The 17,076-nt window shown below is 50.6% G+C and overlaps 1 protein-coding gene across 1 annotated transcript; it reads right to left on the reverse strand.

Moving 5' to 3' along the window:
• Positions 1–362: 362 nt before the first annotated feature.
• slc25a10b (solute carrier family 25 member 10b) lies at positions 363–14,097 on the reverse strand. Its single transcript, XM_048610953.1, has 10 exons — positions 13,982–14,097; positions 12,051–12,165; positions 11,585–11,633; positions 9,473–9,514; positions 8,007–8,050; positions 5,598–5,668; positions 3,896–3,988; positions 3,207–3,284; positions 1,999–2,055; positions 363–1,865 (listed from the first exon to the last, which is right to left on the reverse strand). The coding sequence occupies exons 1-10, from the start codon at positions 14,069–14,071 to the stop codon at positions 1,764–1,766; spliced, it is 741 nt and encodes a 246-aa protein (XP_048466910.1). The 5' UTR covers positions 14,072–14,097; the 3' UTR covers positions 363–1,763.
• Between the last annotated feature and the right edge of the window lie 2,979 nt (positions 14,098–17,076).

Consider the following 17,076-nt stretch of genomic DNA (forward strand, 5'->3'; position numbering starts at 1 on the left):
GTGCGAGGAAGGTTTTTCACGCAGAGAGTGGTAGGAACCTGTTATGCACTGCCTGAGGAGGTGATGGAAGCAGGCACATTAGTGACATTTAAGAGGCATCTGGATGGTTACATGAATAGGGAGGGAACAGAGCGATACTGACCAAATAAGGGCAGAAGGCTTGTTTTTTAGTTTGGTTAGGGCATGATGATTGGCACAGGCTTGGAGGGCCGAAGGGCCTGTGCTGTACTTCTCTTTTGTAATTACACATTCACGCACACACACGGATCTGTAACCACACACCTGCACGCACACACACACACAGAAAGACAGGGATCTGTTAGACATAGCTGCCACTTTTCAGAGACACAACTTGAGGCATATTTCGATTTGAGCTGTGATTTTATAGTTAAATGTCATTGTAACTTACACTGATATTGTGCCCCGGCCTTTCCTTCAATCTAGTTATAAATTAGGAATGCAACATCTCCAACTCTGTGATTCAACTTTGATCCACTCGGTTATGTGCTAATACATATCGATAAAAGGCGATGGCCTTACATTAATTTCCAAAAAGCTACGATTAAAATCACTCTCCTTCACAAGCAGCCTGATTGGAGGGACCTCCTAGTCCCTCGAGTTCTGTTCAAATTGCTGCAATAGTCCAGCAGCTTACGGTATTTTAACACTTGTCTTTGCCTCAGGGTCTGAAGGTTTTGGGTTCAAATCTCACTCCCCCAACTGGAACACACAACCTCGTTTGACTCTTCAATTTCTAATCACTCAACACGTTATTAGGTTATCTGGAAGAGCAGCATTCAGTTCTATAGTGAGATTGGACAAAAAAAATGGGGAGGGGGGGGGTCATGAGATTTAATTTGAATGTTCAAAACGAGGAAGGCTTTTGATGGGTTGCTTTTTAATTTTGTCGCAGGATGTGGGTAACATGAGCAGCTGTACCTATCCCCAATTGCCCTTGGTCACTGTGTCGTGCTGAACGGTTTATTGCGGAGGGTTGGGGCAATTAAATGTCAACCACAAATTGCTGGAGAAACTCGCCGGGTCTGCCAGCATTGACGGAGAGAGAAACAGCTAACGTTTCAGGTCCCATGGGAGAGTTTGTCAGAACGGGCACGGTGTAGAACCGTACTTGAAATGTTAACTCTGATTCAGTCCTGGAGCTCCCAGATCTGACACAGGCAGAGCAAACCTCTGACACGCCATGGTAGGTTGACTGTGGGAGGCAGCATGAGCGAGTGAGCACCCCACCACACCCCCTGCCAGGAGGGCTATTGATATGCCCACTGCTATCCAGCTCAATGGGGTTGGCGTGGCAATGGGTGCAGATCATTCCAGAACCTCCATCAATGACACCCCTCTGTGGCATCACCCAGATAACCAACGTGAACACAGCCAATAAAAACTAATAATCACCAAGAAGTGAGATTTTCTAACAAGGAATGGGAGGGGTTCACTCAGAAGAGTGGACCTCTTTATACTTAAGGCACTCACAGACTTTCTACAGTGGGAGATTAACGATTCAAGGTTTCTTGCCAGTTTTCAGGGGGGTCTGTGCCCACCCTCGACAGGACAGTGAATCCTGACACATGATGGTTAGTAACGACAACGTGTTCAATAATACACTCACTAGGCCCCGTGTTTCCAGGTAGTGGGCGTGGGACCTGGGGAGTGGGAAGATTGATGAGATTTAATAGATTCCAGTGAAAGGTTGGTCAGTCAAGAGCCAAGTTGGTCGATGAGGGATTGGTATGGTGATCAGTTGGTCACGTCTGTACCAGAAATCCAAAGCGATTCCTCAACTGTTCCAGGAAGACGAAAGTCAGGACTGTATGAGGGACCAACCGGATTCCAGCTGGAACTAAACCCTGGGAAAGGGAAACAGGCCCATTAGAGTAAACAGACTAACTAACATCAACGTCATGTGGATTCAGGTACTGCGCGAGGCAGAGCGCGAGACGATATCATCTTAAACATGACCAAAGACCATCAGCAGCTCACCTTGTAAAAGCCGAGTGGGCCCAATCGAGCTGTCTCAATGATACAGTGCCAGAGACCCTGCAGAGAACAAACAGTACCATGACCAAGGGCACGCAACTAACCAATCCTGGCATTTATTACCCGTCCCTAGTTGCCCCTTGAAGCTGGTGAGTGAACTGCCTTCTTGTACTGCTGCAGCTCACCTTCTGTCATGGCTTTCAAAAGCTGAGAACTAAAGGGTCAGATTTTTCCAGAAACAGGCAAAAAAAAATGGACAAGCTGCACGCCCACCCCCACCCCCACCCCTCCTCCTGGGTGAAGCCCGACACCCATCAGCTTGCCCTCTCTCTACTGGGACAGTGTACCCTCCTGGCCTGGGTTCACTGTGCAAAGAACTCCTCTTCCAAGTGACATCATTTCCTCCCCACACTTGGCCACTTACCAGCTTGACCCTTGACCTTTGTGACTGCACTGGAGATGGTGCAGAGGAGATTCACCAGAATGTTGCCTGGGGCTGTAGTGAGTCAGTGATGGGGGGAGAGTACAGACTAGCCTCAGGCTGGTTTTCTCAGAGTGGAGAAGGCCAGGGGTGGGGGTGCACCTGATTGAGATGGACAAGGTATCGTTGGGCATAGATAGAGTGGATAGGCAAAAACATTTCCCCTTAGTGTGGGGGTCAATGATCAGGGGGCAAGTGAGTTAGAGGAGGATTTGAGGAAAACAAAATCAAGAATCACAGAATCCCTGCCATGCAGATAGAGTCCATTTGGCCCATCAAGTGTGCACTGGCCCTCTGAACACCATCCGATCCAGCTAACCCCAACCCTGCATTTCCCATGGCTAACCCACCTAGCCTGCACATCTTTGGACTGTGGGAGGAAACCGGAGCAGCCAGAGGAAACCCACGCAGACATGGGGAGAACATGCAAACTCCACACAGACAGTCGCCCGAGGCTGGAATCGAACCCGGGTCCCTGGCGCTGTGAAGCAGCAGTGCTAACCGCTGAGTCACCTTTTAACAGAAACAGAAGACCTAAAAAGGACCTAGGAAAAGAAGTTATGCCAACATGTCCCAAATGATTGAAGTAATAGAGTTGCAAGTTAATGTGAATCTAAGGTAATCTCTCCCATGTTTGGTGCTGCACGTTGGCCTTTCGACAGAGACATGAGGTTTGTTCAGAGCAGAGACAAAATTATGCACCACAACAGCTTCACCAGTATTCACTTACCCGATATTCCCCTTTCGAGTTCATTAGTCTGGTCTTTAGAACGTCCAGTGGTTGGCATAGAAATGTGGCACAGCCACCCTGTACTCAAGAACAAGGGGAGAGAGGGGCAGAATTGGTTAGACATGATCATTTCAACCTAACGACGGCGAGGAGGAATGTGTGAGACGGTGCAGGAGAAAGAGGCAGTGCAAAAGTACCAGAGCAGGACGAGAAACAAGAGAGTGTGTTCACTGCAGGGACCAAGGCAAGGAGGCAAAGGAGAGAACACAGAAGCACAACAGAGCAAAAAGGGCAACGAGTGGTTCAGGAGGGAGGATGGGAACACAAGCCAATAGGGCTTTTAGCCAGGTGACAACACACGCAAATTTCTCTGATGTACACACACCACAGGCAGACTTCCCCCCCCCCCCCCCCCCCACCCCCGCCCCCCAAAGCAATACCACATGCACACCCCCCCACACGCACGCACCACAGGCAGACCCCACTGAACGCAAACACACACATCCCACAGGCAGACCCCCCGCACGTGCAATCACACACACCCCACAGGCAGACCCCACACCCCACACGCACGCAAACACACACACACCCCACAGGCAGACCCCCCCGCGCGCGCACGCACACACAGATGCGGACATAACCCAAGAAAATAGGACTTAATGGGAAAAAGAGAGAGCCTTCCCACTTACAGCGATAAAACTGGAGATGAAGTGGGCGACAATGTTGTCTGACAGGAAGCCAGTGTTGAGGACCAGTTGTTTTGCTTGATCATAACAGGCGAGCTAATGGGGAGAGAGACACATACCCACATACACATTTAGTCACATGTGAGAGAGACAGGGAGAGAGCTCAGCACCTCTCCACTCCTGACAGTGTGGGCACACAGACACAATTACAATAAACCACCAACACAACAAGCCAGCTCATTGGGTTATTCATTTCTCTCAGAAGTTTTTGAGCATGGTTTGTAGAGACAGAACACCAACGCTTCACTGGTGACGCACTGGCGATGTTACAGCTAGCAGGGCGACGAAATGTCTGTAATCAAACACACCGGCTCAGAGAGCAAGTCTACAACCTTATTCGTTTATCCTTTCGGGCCTCTAGTCGACAGAACATTTTATGTGAAGCGAGCAGAGCGTTATTCCAACACCGGCTCTGTGACTGAGTGTTAGGGGATTACGAGCCCTTTATTGAGGGGAGGCAGTAAATGCCCCTCGAGGGGCGGGGAAGAGGGGTGTTGGGTATTTCCTGGAGCAGCTGCAGTGGCCCCCGAGAGTGCCGATAGATTTCTTTGGCAGAGGTCTGTCCCAGCTGAGTGGTTTTCCTTGGCCACTCTGGGAGAGGAGGTAAAGGATTAATCCCAACACCGTGGGCCTGAGCTGGTAACAATAAACACCAGAAATCAGGGGCTCCTGTGAACCAGACACTTGCTGTACAAAAAAAAGTGAGAGAGAGAGTACCAGCATTGAGTTCATATCCCTGAATTTCTGCCACGGGATTTGAATAGTCAAACTCTGGGCTATTCCAGCTGTACCATCACCACATTACCCTGTAGGGGGAAGGAATCACTAAGACACACCAACAACAACGGGGTGCAGAGCAGCGGTGAGGGCAGCAGGAGAGGCCCGAGAGCGCGCCGACTCCCCGCTCACTCTCCACCTCACAATCCCCAACTTTACATTTTTACATGGATTTCTCACATTCACTAGTGGGACGTTAGCATTTCTTGCCGTCCCTATAGTTACCCACTTTGAGAAGGTGGTGGTGAGCTGCCTTCTTGAACCGCTGCAGTCCTCCTGCTGTGGGCTGACCCACAATGCCCTTAGGGAGGGAATTCCAGGATATCGACCCAGCGACAGTGAAGGAATGGCGATATATTTCCAAGTCAGGATGGTGAGTGACTTGGAGGGAACATGCAGGGGGTGGTGTTCCCATGTATCTGCTGCCCTTGTCCTTCTAGATGGAAGTGGTTGTGGGTTTAGAAGGTGCTGTCTGAGGATCTTTGGTGAATTTCTGCAGTGCATCTTGTCGATGGTACACACTGCTGTTACTAAGTGTTGGTGGTGGAGGGAGTGGACGCTTGTGGATGTGGTGCCAATCAAGCGGGCTGCTTTGACCTGGATGGTGTGGAGCTTCTTGAGTGTCGTTGGAGCTGCACTCATCCAGGCAAGTGGGGAGTATTCCATCACACTCCTGACTTGTGCCTTGTAGATGGTGGACAGGCTTTGGGGAATCAGGAGGTGAGTTTCTTACCACAGTCATCGTAACCTTGGATTTGGGAAGAATTAATTTATTAGCTTGTTTTAAGAAGATTTCGGTTTTCACGGTGCCCCACAGCACCATAGCACCTCCCTGTGAAGAGTGGGAATGAAATATAGTGAGGCCTACCTGCCCGATTGTAACCAAGGCTCCACGAGACGATGCCATGGTTGCTCCAGAGAACAGCTTCCGAATGCCTTCTGCAAGGGGGGGTGGGGAAGAGGAGAGAGAGAGAGAGAGACACAGCTGGTTAGAAACTTCTTCACAAAAAGCTCTTCAGAGCCTCTCTGCAGTTTGACCCATTCAGTTCCTAACCGCTCGAAGGCTTCACCGTCCTGTGTAGGCCCGAACTGCGTAGCAACACCTCGGTGACAGTCGGACTGCTCTGACCTGACCCCAACGGGGAGTTGGTCAGGACTCTTCACCTCTCCCCCCCCAGGCCATTCGGCCCTTCAAGTCTGCTCTAGCATTTGGTAAAGGTGGTGACTAATCTGACGAACTCCACTTCCCCAACTCACCCACAACACCCCAATTAACCTTCAATACCCCCCTACCCCTGACAGTCTAGAATCCAACTCAACCTTAAAAAAGACTCAATGACCCCCACCCCCAGCCTCCTACTCTGCTGCCCTCTGTCGAAGAGAATCCCACAGACCAATGACCCTCAGAGAATAAACTCACCCTCTGCCCTTGCCTCTTTTATACCCCAGTAAACTGAAGCCCCATCTGGGCAACTTGGTCTCAATTTTAACCCAGCGATTCCTATTAATCGCTCAGAACCTGCTCAGTGGCCAGAGCCCACCCAAGGTGCTAGAAGAAGAGTGACCTCAAGCTTTCCCCAAGAGGCAGGTTAGACCTCCTCAAAGTCAGAGAGAATCAGAGGGATAGGGGTCAGGGCCCTAGCAGCTGAAGGCATGGCTGCCAGATGAAGGAGGGATTGAATTTGAAGATGTATGAGCCATAAGGAGAGGCTGGAAAAACTCAGGTTGTTTTCACTGGAGCGGCGGAGGCTGAGCGGAGATTTGATACATGTCTACAAAAAAAAAAATTAGGAGATCCATAGGTAAGGCAGACAGTCAGAATCTTTTTCCCTAATGTCTAACACTAGGGGGCATGAGCTTAATGCGAGAAGTGGAAAGTTTAAAGGAGTGTAAACTCTAAGTTTAAAGGACACGTGTGGGGTAAGTTTTATTTACACAGAGAGTGGTAGGAGTCTGGAACACACTGCCAGGGGTGGTGGTGGAGGCAGATATGAGGGGCATTTAACAGACTATTAGATGAGCACATGAGTAAGCGAGGAATGGAGGGTCATGGACCAAGGACTGGCAGAAGGGATTCGTTTAATTTGGTGTCATGTTCGGCACAACATCGTGGGCCCTTTCCTGTGGTGTACTGTTCTATGTTCTATTGTAAAACAGGGTGAGGAATTAGATGGGTACAGGCATCATGGAGGGTGACAGTCAGACAGAGAGAGACAGCATGACACAGACAGAATTGAAAACAAGGATGAGAATGTTGAACACTAGCCATCAAAATGGGGCGAAAAGATAGTGCTGAGGTGGAAGTTGTTAGGAGCTTCAGGTTTCTAGGAGTAAATATCACCAACAATCTGTCCTGGCCACCCACATCAACGCTACAGTCAAGAAAGCACACCAATGCCTCTACTTTCTCAGGTCACTAAGGAAATTCAGCATGTCCACAGAGTTTCTTACCGATTTCTACAGATTCACCACAGAAAGCATCCTATCCGATTGCATCACAGCTTGGAACAGCAACTATTCTGGCCAAGACCGCAGGAAATTAGAAAGTTGTGAACACAGCCCAGTGCATCAGACAAACCAGCCTTCTCTCCACTGACTCCGTCTACACTTCCCGCTGCCGCGGCAAAGCAGCCAACATCAAAGACCCCTCCCCCACTCTCTTCCGTCAGTCAAAAGATGCAAAAGTTTGAAAACACGTGCCGACAGATTCAAAAAAAAAAAACAGCTTCTTCCCCGCTGATATCAGACTTATGAACAGACTGCTCATACAGGAGAGTTGATCTTTCTCTGCACCTTCACTGTAGCTGTAACACTATATTCTGCCTTCGGTTCTATTACCCTGATGTACGTATGTAAAGTTTGAATAGTCTGGTTAGCACACAAAACAATACTTTTCACTGTAACTCGGTATATATGACAATAATAAAAAAAAACGACATGTTTGAAAAGTCATATCCAAGGACAAAGCCCAAAAGCTCTACTCTCGAGTCAATCCTCCCCCAGCGAATGGCTAGTGGGCACCCCCAGTGGACTGGAGTCTAAATTACACCCTTCAGTCGCACCGAGAGGAGGTCACAGAGGTCCAAGCTCAGGATTTCAGTTTCTCCAACGTCCCACTCACAACGACTCTCCCTCCGGTTGGGCTCGGACCAGAGAGAAATGAAAGGAAACAACACGTTTCAGAAAACAAACTGACGGTCGGAGAGGTCACAGGCAACTCTCCATGGTGTGTTCCTGCAGCTTGTCTGCAGGGTTACAGATGTCTGGGGAAGCTTACCTTCCTGTAGGACTCGGTAAAGCCCATCCACTGCATGTTTGTAGCTGGAGAGGGAGAGAGAGAGAGCGGACATTGAACAAACAGAGCAATGAGAGGCCAGACCAGCTGCCCACTAGCCCCCAGCCCCATTCACTTTGAATACCAATGTCCAGCAGCAACTGGAACCCAGTCTGCACTGGAACCCAACATGTGTGTACCATCAGCAGACACAAAACGAGCAGGGAGGCAGCAAAACCCTCCAGAGAAACAGCAGAAGGGATTGCACAGCTTACTGGATTTTCTTTGCTTTTTCTATTCCCCCCACACGTGGGCCATGGGCCTCACTGGCTGGGAACAGCATTCATTACTGGTGGATAGGTGGCCTTGGGAAGGTGGTGGTGAGCTGCCTCCTCCTGCGGATAGGTTCACAATGCCATTCGGGAGGGAATTCCAGGATTTTGACCCAGTGACACCAAAGGAATGGCCATATATTTCCAAGTCAAGATGGAGTGCGGAAACTTGGAGGAGGTGGTATCTATAGGTGTGAGGCTGGAAAAGCACAGTAGGTCAGACAGCATCCGAGGAGCAGAAATGTCAACGTTTTGGACCAAAACCCTTTGTCAGGACACTTTCCAGATGGAAGTGGTTGTGGGTTTGGAAGGTGCTGTCTGAGGATCTTTGGTGAATTTCTGCAGTGCATCTTGTAGATAGTACACACTGCTGCTACTGAGCATCGGTGGTGGAGGGAGGGGATGCTTGTGGATGTGGTGCCAGTCAAGCGGGCTGCTTTGTCCTGGATGGTGTCAAGCTTCTTGAGTGTTGTTGAGGCTGCACTCATCCAGGCAAGTGGGGAGTATTCCATCACGCTCCTGACTTGTGCCTTGTAGATGGTGGACAGGCTTTGAGGAGTCAGGAGGGAGTTACTCGCCACAGTATTCCCAGTTTCTGGTCTGCTCTTGCAGCCAATGAGTTTATGTGGTGAGTCCAGTTGAATTTCGGGTCAACAGTAATCTCCAGGATGTTGATAGTTGGGGATTCAGTGATGGTAACACCATTGAATGTCAAGGGGCAGTGGTTAGATTGTCTCTTATTGGTGATGGTCATAGCCTGGCATTTGTGTGGCGTGAATGTTACATGCCACTGGTCAGCCCAAGCCTAGATATTGTCCAGACCTTGTTGCATTTGAACATGGACTGCTTCAGTATCTGAGGAATTGTGAATGGGTGGGGGGGGGGGATTCTGTTGGAGTGTCTGGAGGGCACAGAGCTCTGCTGGAGGTCAATACCACAAACCACCAAAGTCCCTCAGTGCTGCTAGTCAACCCCCCACTCCCCAACAACCCTAACTCCACCGCCACTCCCACACCCTGAGCCAGAACCACCCCCAACCCAAATACCACCGGCTCAGAGGCCAGGGCCGGTTACCACCTCCCAGATCGAGGGGTACACAAACCGGAGAAACCCATCGCTCCTGGGAAAAACACTCACTTTCTCCGGAGCGCTGCCGGGAGTTTCACATCATTCTGCATCCTGCCAAAAGAGAGGAACAGAGAGGTTACGGACTTTACCAAAATGCCCCCAATCTCTGCAGGCTCCTTGTGCCTGGGAGGGGTGTGAAGGGACAGCGGTCACTCAGCTAGGACACAGCTACCCCCCAACCCCAACCCACCCACCTCAATGTGTCACAGTTTGGGACAGACAGGGGAATGTGGTTGGCTGAAGGGGAGTGATTGGTCCACTGTGCTCGAGGTCAGGTCTATTGCAGAGCGGATCTGGGGGCTGCGGGAAGAGGAAGTTTATAATGAATTGGAGCAGTGAGAGAGTTTCCAGGGAGAGGTAATCCTGGCAATTGGGTGAAATATTGAAATAAAAAAAAGGACCACGAAGAGGAGAATCCAAAGGGAAAACGCAGTAAAACCTGTAATGACGACAAACTGGGCCCACCAGCCTCAGAACAGAGCTCTGGTATATCCATTCGCCAAGGCTCCAGACCTGAAACGTCAGCTTTCCTGCTGCTCTGATGCTGCCTGGCCTGTTGTGTTCCTCCAGCTCCACGCTGAGTTATCGCTGACTCCAGCATCTGCAGTTCTTACTATCTCTTATCTTCACAACATGAGAGAGTGTAACCCCTACAGGCAACCAGGTGATCGACCAATGGGATCATGGATTTTGAAGGAGTTGAGACTGGATTGGGTCTGAGGAAGTGGGTAATAGGAGGGTTACAGTTCAGTGAAGACATTAATGAGCTGAGTGACACCTCTGTGCTCTCGGTCCGTACCACCCCCTGTACAAAAAGCACTGACAGACAGATATAACCTGAGCCCACTCACTGCACATTCCTCCTGTTCGCTCAGTGCAAACCCACTCACTCAGAACGAATGCACCAATGACCCCAGCATCACTGCACCACCCCCCCACCCCACTCAATACCACACCATAATTCCCACTCCAAATCCAGCAGCAATGACAGATACAGGAGATGCTGGTCTACGGGAAATGTCAATGGGCTAATGACCCAGATACCCGAGGAAATGCTGCAGGGACGCAGGTTCAAATCCCACCGAGGTGGTGTGGAATTCAAATTCAGTTTAATAAATCTGGCCTCAGCTGATGACAACTATCATCAACGGTGATAAAATAAAGACCCGGCTGGTTAGCTTCAGAGAAGAAAACCTGCCATCCTTCCTCTGATCTGGCCAACACGTGACTCCAGTCTCATAACAACGCAGTTACCCTCTGGAAACGCTCAATGCTGGTGATGCTCACGTGAAACCCAGGAGAGCAAGAGGACGCCATTCAGCCCTTCGAGTCTGCACTGTCATTCAATACGGTCCTGCTCTCTTCCCGATCTCTGAAGCCCTATGTGCCACATCGAACCTCTTCTTTAAAACGTTCAATGCTTTGTCCTCAACCCCTCTCTGTGGCAGAGAATTCCACACGTTCTCCACTCTCTGGGTGAAGAGATTTCTCCTCACCTCAGTCCTAAATGCTGCAGTCAGTGCCTTTAGACTGTGATCCCTAGTTTGGGATTCCCCTAGTCATCAGGAATACCCTTCCCGTGTTGACCTTGTCTGGTCCTGTTTGAGTTGTATGGGATGTGGCTGAAGGAACAAGGAGAGATAACAGTACCAGCCAATCACACTGGGTCGGGTCGGAAAGGGATTGACTGAGTTCCCGATCAAAATGGGAACCAGTTAGGGCCATGGCTCACACTTTGCCAGGCTCCTGCCACCCCTACACTCGGGTGTGAGGGGTCCATTTGGGCAACTCCATGTGAGGCACTGGCCAAGGTGCTGAATCCAAGGCTATTCCCATCTGTTTAAAAGCTGTACCAGTTCCCACCTCCTATACTCACCAACAGCACCCTGTTTGGGGGTTGGGGGTTGGGGGTCGGTCTGAGTGAGGGGTGGGTGGCGAGAATGGAGGGGGTTGGAAGTGAAGGGAGAAGGGAAGGGAAGGGGGAAGGGGGAAGGGGGAAGACTGAGTGAGAGGGGGTGAGCTGAGAGCGAGGGCTGAGAGTAGGGGAAGGTGGGGGAAGAGGGGACTGTGATGACCTGGAGTACGGAGAGCCGGGGTTGGGGGTGGGGGGGTGTCACTGACCTGACGTTGACCATATCGGCTGGTGTGCCAACAAAGCCCCCAGTGAAACCTGTGGAAACAGGAGCAGTCGGTTAAAGGGACAACGCACACCCCAGGGGGAGGGGAGGTGGGGTATAGTGGCAACAATATCTTTTATCCAATACCCCCAACCCCCCCTCAAAATCACACCCCAAAACCCCTCCCCCACCCTCCTCACAGTATCATAGGCTCTCCCTAGCAGCCCAGTATTACACCTCTCCTCCCAATAGGAGGCACCCTCCCCCTCCAGCTTTGCCCCCTAAGCACTCCAGGGTCATCCCCTCCAGTACTGACTGCACCCCCCACAACCCCATCTCCCCCGCCTCGTCCTGGTATCAGGTCCCTGTTCCCTCAGGCCCCCTACTCCCACCACCCCTACGCCCAACCCCAGCCCTAGGTGACAGACCCTAACCCTCCTGCCCTCAATCATCGCCAACCTCAGACTGACCTCCAAACGCTCCGAGTAGAACTTTCTGGTAAAATGGAAGAGGCTGTGCCTTCCCTCCACTCAGCCGGTCCCTCACCGTCTCATAAATGGCGAATCGAGTCAGGGAATACGTCAGCTGCAGGCAACAGAGCAAGGCAACAAGCTTTAACCGAGCTCCCAGGCCTCCCCCTCCCAAGTCAGCATCCGGCAGGAATGTAGGAGGTGGCCCCCCCTTCTCAAAACTCCGACATTCCCCTCGATGGGAACGGAGCAGAAACTTGGAGAAACAGGCTCCATCTCGAAGGCTGAGGGAGATGATGCCCTGCTGGTGGAGCCCAAAACTGCACCTTCACCCTGTCAGAGAGGGAGGGGACAGGGAGGAAAGAGGGAAGAAAGGTAACACAGAGACAGAAAAGAGAGACACACACACACACACACACACACACACACACACACAGAGACAGAGAGAGAGAGAGAGAGAGAGAAAACGAGACATACACACAGAGAGCGCGAGAGACAGAGCGCGAGCGCGCGAGAGACATACACAGAGAGAGAGAGAGAGCGCGTGCAAGACATACACACACAGACAGAGAGAGAGCGCGCACACACACAGAGACACAGAGAGACTGACATGAAACAAATAGAAAGATACACACAGACTGGCATTGGACAGGCAGGCAGTCTGAATTGTAAAACTGTTATGATCACTGTTCCTGAGATGCTCCCCATCAGGTCACAACCATTTCTGATTTGCTACCAAGTTACTTGTTTCTTGCAAAATAAAAACTGAAAGAACTGCGGATGCTGGAAATCAGAAACGAAAACACAAATTGCTGGAAAAGCTCAGCAGGTCTGGCAGCATCTGTGGAGAGAAATCAGAGTTAACGTTTCGGGTCCAGTGACCCTTCCTCAGCCAGTTCTGAGGAAGGGTCACCAGATGCGAAACTTCCTCTCTCTGCCAGACCTGCTGAGTTTCTCTAGCAATTTCTGTTTTTGACTTGTTTCTCGCATCTTTATTAGGCTGAAGGTATCCTGCCTTATTGAAACAGCCTTTCTTTTGCAGATCTCCTTGATCTGCATAGAGAGACTTTTCTGATCAACTGGATTCAGAGAGATTTCTTATTTCCTTAGCCAGCAGTGAAACCACACAAAGTCCATGCAGTCAGCCCATTTGTCTCCTCTCACACCAGTTCCTTTTAATTAGGGAATATAACAGAGAGAGGGAAACGAGGGGGCCTCTGACAGGGTCCTACAGACAGAGTCGTTCCCTTGTGGAGGGGATGTCATGACGAGAGAGTCCGGTTTCAAAATAAGACAGAGCTGTGGAGAAATTCCACCTCCCAGAGTTCAGGGGTCTTTGGAATTCTGTCCCACAGAGAGTGATGGAGCCTGGGTCATCGAACAAATTCGAGACAGGGTTAGATTTCTGATCAACAAGGCTCACTGGCTGGGACAGTACAGTTAAATCCACAACCAAATCAAGCATGATCTTATCGCATTGTAATGGGCTGAATGGCCCACTCCTGCTCTTATTTCTTTTTTATTTACTACCCCATAATGGGCCAATTGGTCTCATTTTGAATTATAAGAGGTTACTTTACTTTCCTTAATCTGACCGGTCCTGGGTCTGGGCTGGGCCAGGCCCCAGGCCCCAGGCAGTGGCTGCTGTATCAAAGCACTCCTGTTAGATGGAGCTGTCTTCACCGACCGTATGAAGGCCATTCCATCAGAAGCAGCTTTGGCGTCTCATCGACATCCCCTCCATTGCTGACAGTGCCAGGGTTAAACTGTGCCAGTTGCTATGACCATCCACTCTTCCTTCATAACCCACGCTCACTGCCAGCCCAAACCCATCCCCCACCCCAGGCACGGACTCTCTCGCACCCACTGTCGCACAGAGGCATCACCCACCCTCAACATGCGCGTTTGTACACACAGATGGGCAGCTTTACCTGGCGGAAGAGGGAGGCACTCAGGCCGTTGTAGAGTGCCAGGATCCCATCATGCCGAACGACATGGGCCGCCATCCCGGTCATCCTCATCTTCACTTCCTGCTGGGTCTGGAGGTGGACCTGCCCAGAGAGGGAGACACAACATTCAGACAGTACCCACGGGGAAACAGGGGGGGGGGGCTCAGGTTGGTGCTGGTTAAAATTGAGGGCGGGGGTCACGTTCAACAGGACCTTCCAGAAAATGAGAAGGGCGTCAGTTTCTGCGGCAAGAGCAGGGGAGGGAGACTAAGTGGAGATCCCATTCACACAGCCAGCAGGGGGATTGTGGGCTACATGACCTACAAGCCAGAAACCCCCAGCCCTGCCCAGAGTTAGCTGGTCTCTGCCCAGTGCAGTATCAAGGAGATAAGTGTGAAGGTATTCACTTTGGTACAACAGAAAGGCAGAGGATTTCAGAAACAGTGAGAGATCGGGGAGTGACGGTGTTCAATGGGATCTGGGTGACCTTATCCACGAGTCACTAAAAGCCGTCATGTAGGTGCAGTTAGAAAACTCAGGAGTGCTGGCTTTTTCAGCACAACAGGTTCGGAGTATGTCGGGTTAGCATTGCCGCCTCACAGCGCCAGGGACCCGGGTTCGATCCCATCTTCTGGCCACTGTTTGTGTGGAGTTTGCACATTCTCCCTACGTCTGCGTGGGTTTCCTTCAGGTGCTCCGGTTTCCTCCCACAGTCCAAAGATGTGCAGGTTAGGGTGGAATTAGCCATGATAAATTGCCCCTAGCATTCAGGGATGTGCAGGCTGGGTGGGATTAGCCATGATAAATTGCCCCTAGCATTCAGGGATGTGCAGGCTGGGTGGGATTAGCCATGATAAATTGCCCCTAGCATTCAGGGATGCACAGGCTGGGTGGGTTAGCCATGGGGAATGCAGGGTTACAGGGATAGGTTGGATCTGGGTGGGATGACCTTCGGAGGGTTGGTGTGGAGTCAATGGGCCGGACGGCCTGCTCCTGCACTTTAGGGATTCTATGATTCCCAGCAACGATGTCTGGCTGCACTTGTGTACTGCCTTGGCGAGACCACACCTGAGATACTGAGCCAGAAACCCTGCCTTTATCTTAAAGGAACCAAAAAGGACAGAGCTGCACATTTCTGAACAAAGAGTCATAGCAAACTCCAGGTTCTCTCTCTCTTTCTCCATAGACCTGCTGAATTTCTCAGTGCTTGTCTCAGCACAGTGTGATCCCAGGGAAGGTGAGAGGCTGATAGGAAGAGATCGAAGTGACGGAGTGTATATTAGTTCCAAAGCATGCCTTGGAGAGGTGGGGGGATCTGATTGAAACCTACACCAGTGGGGGAGAAGAGGGTGTGGTAGTTTAAACAAGGTGGGGGGGGCATGTAGGCTGGTTCGTCCATATAACTGCAACAGTCCCTTTCAGACCAAGATGAAAGGGACTTGGAGCGGGGGTGGGAAATCTCATAATTGACTGTCAGGGCTGTGGAAGCTCAGTCATTGAGCAACTGGGGACAGACACTGACACATCCCCTGGGGGGAGGAGGAAACGATGCCGCAGCAGATGAGCAGCCACCGTCGCGCTGAAATGGGAGAGCAGGCTCGATGGCCTGAACGGCCTGCTCCTGTGCTGAGGCAGTGACAAGAGAGAAAAATCAAAACCGTCAACCTCCAAAAGAGTATTAAAAAAAAAGCAAGACAGAGATGACGGGGAGAGCAAATGGGAGCAGTTCCTGGGAATTAACCCATTCCAAAATATGGGGGAGATGCACTGTTCAATACCACCCCCACGCCCCTCTCCTTGGGAAAGTATTGACATCAGACAAGGGCAAGGATTGGTTGCAATGCTCAGCACTCAACACCCCACCAATGCCCCACACACATTCCCTCAAAACTGACTCCGAAAGAGAGAGGGGCACAGTATCACAGTGAAGGAGGAGGGGGATGGAGATAGAGATGGAGATAGAAAACAAGGTGGCATTCCAGGCATCGAGGGGGGCGGGAAACAAAAGATGGAGGGTTTTTTTTTAAAAAAAAGGACTTTGAACAAATCAAATCAAACTCTCCCTCCAATGGGAGAGGAGTCTGAGAAAAGGGAACAAATCTTGAAGATCACAGTCAGCGATTGAAGAGGGAAGTTGGAAACAGTTCTTCGTGCAGAGCTCAGATCAAACCGATCAGGCTCTTCCCTGTGAGAAGTGGTCAATCAATTTCCCATCAGAGATCAGCCAAGGCCTCCCAGTCAGGGATAGAGAGCCAAGACATAGAAAGGGAGTGAGGACACAAATCAGACCATGATCTGTCAGAATGATGGAATTGCCTGAAAGGGCTGAATGGCCTCCGAGGTCGCAGGGTTCTTATAGCCCTGATAGGGAGGAGGCCTCATTGCCAGGAGTTAGATGCAGAACGATGGGGACAATCCTACCCAGCCTATGCATGTGCCCGCACAGTGAGGAATGAGGGACAGGCAGAAGCTTGTAATAACATATCGCAACTCAAATCTGCTCCTGCTATCTGTATTTACAGTCACTTTCTCAAACAGACAGAACACAAGCCAGAGGGCAACGAGAGCCAGGCTGGTTCAGGATGGATCAGTCCACACTGAGTGAAAACACTTAAATGGCATTCTCTTTAAATAGCTTGCAGCCCAGATTTGTGTGCGTGCGTGTGTGTTTTATGACGCAGGCATTTCAAAGGTTTTTATTTTAACTCGTGCTCCCATCACTCAAACAAACAGTAATTTAGCTGTTTGTCCCAGGAAGGATCAAGGGTCAGTTTTCAGTCAGATACAGAGAGACTGAAGGAATCTGTAAAAATTGACCTCAGCACCCCTCGTTCAGCAAAGGAATGAAGTAATATGGGCCAAAGGCAGGCATATGGAGGTTAGGTCACAAGTTAGTCATGACTGGATTGAATGGCAGAATCAGCTCAAGGGGCTGAATGGCCTACTCCTGATTCTGGTTCCTCGAGCTGACTGGAGAAAAATCAATAAGTGGGTTTGGGAGTTTGTCAAGGAGACGTTGTAAGGCTGCGAGTGGAGGCACCCGAGGGTGGAATCAAACCCAGGTCCCTGGTGCTGAG

This window comes from Rhincodon typus, chromosome 23 (assembly GCF_021869965.1).
Source record: "Rhincodon typus isolate 14 chromosome 23, sRhiTyp1.1, whole genome shotgun sequence".
In the NCBI taxonomy this organism is placed as follows: Eukaryota; Metazoa; Chordata; class Chondrichthyes; order Orectolobiformes; family Rhincodontidae; genus Rhincodon; species Rhincodon typus.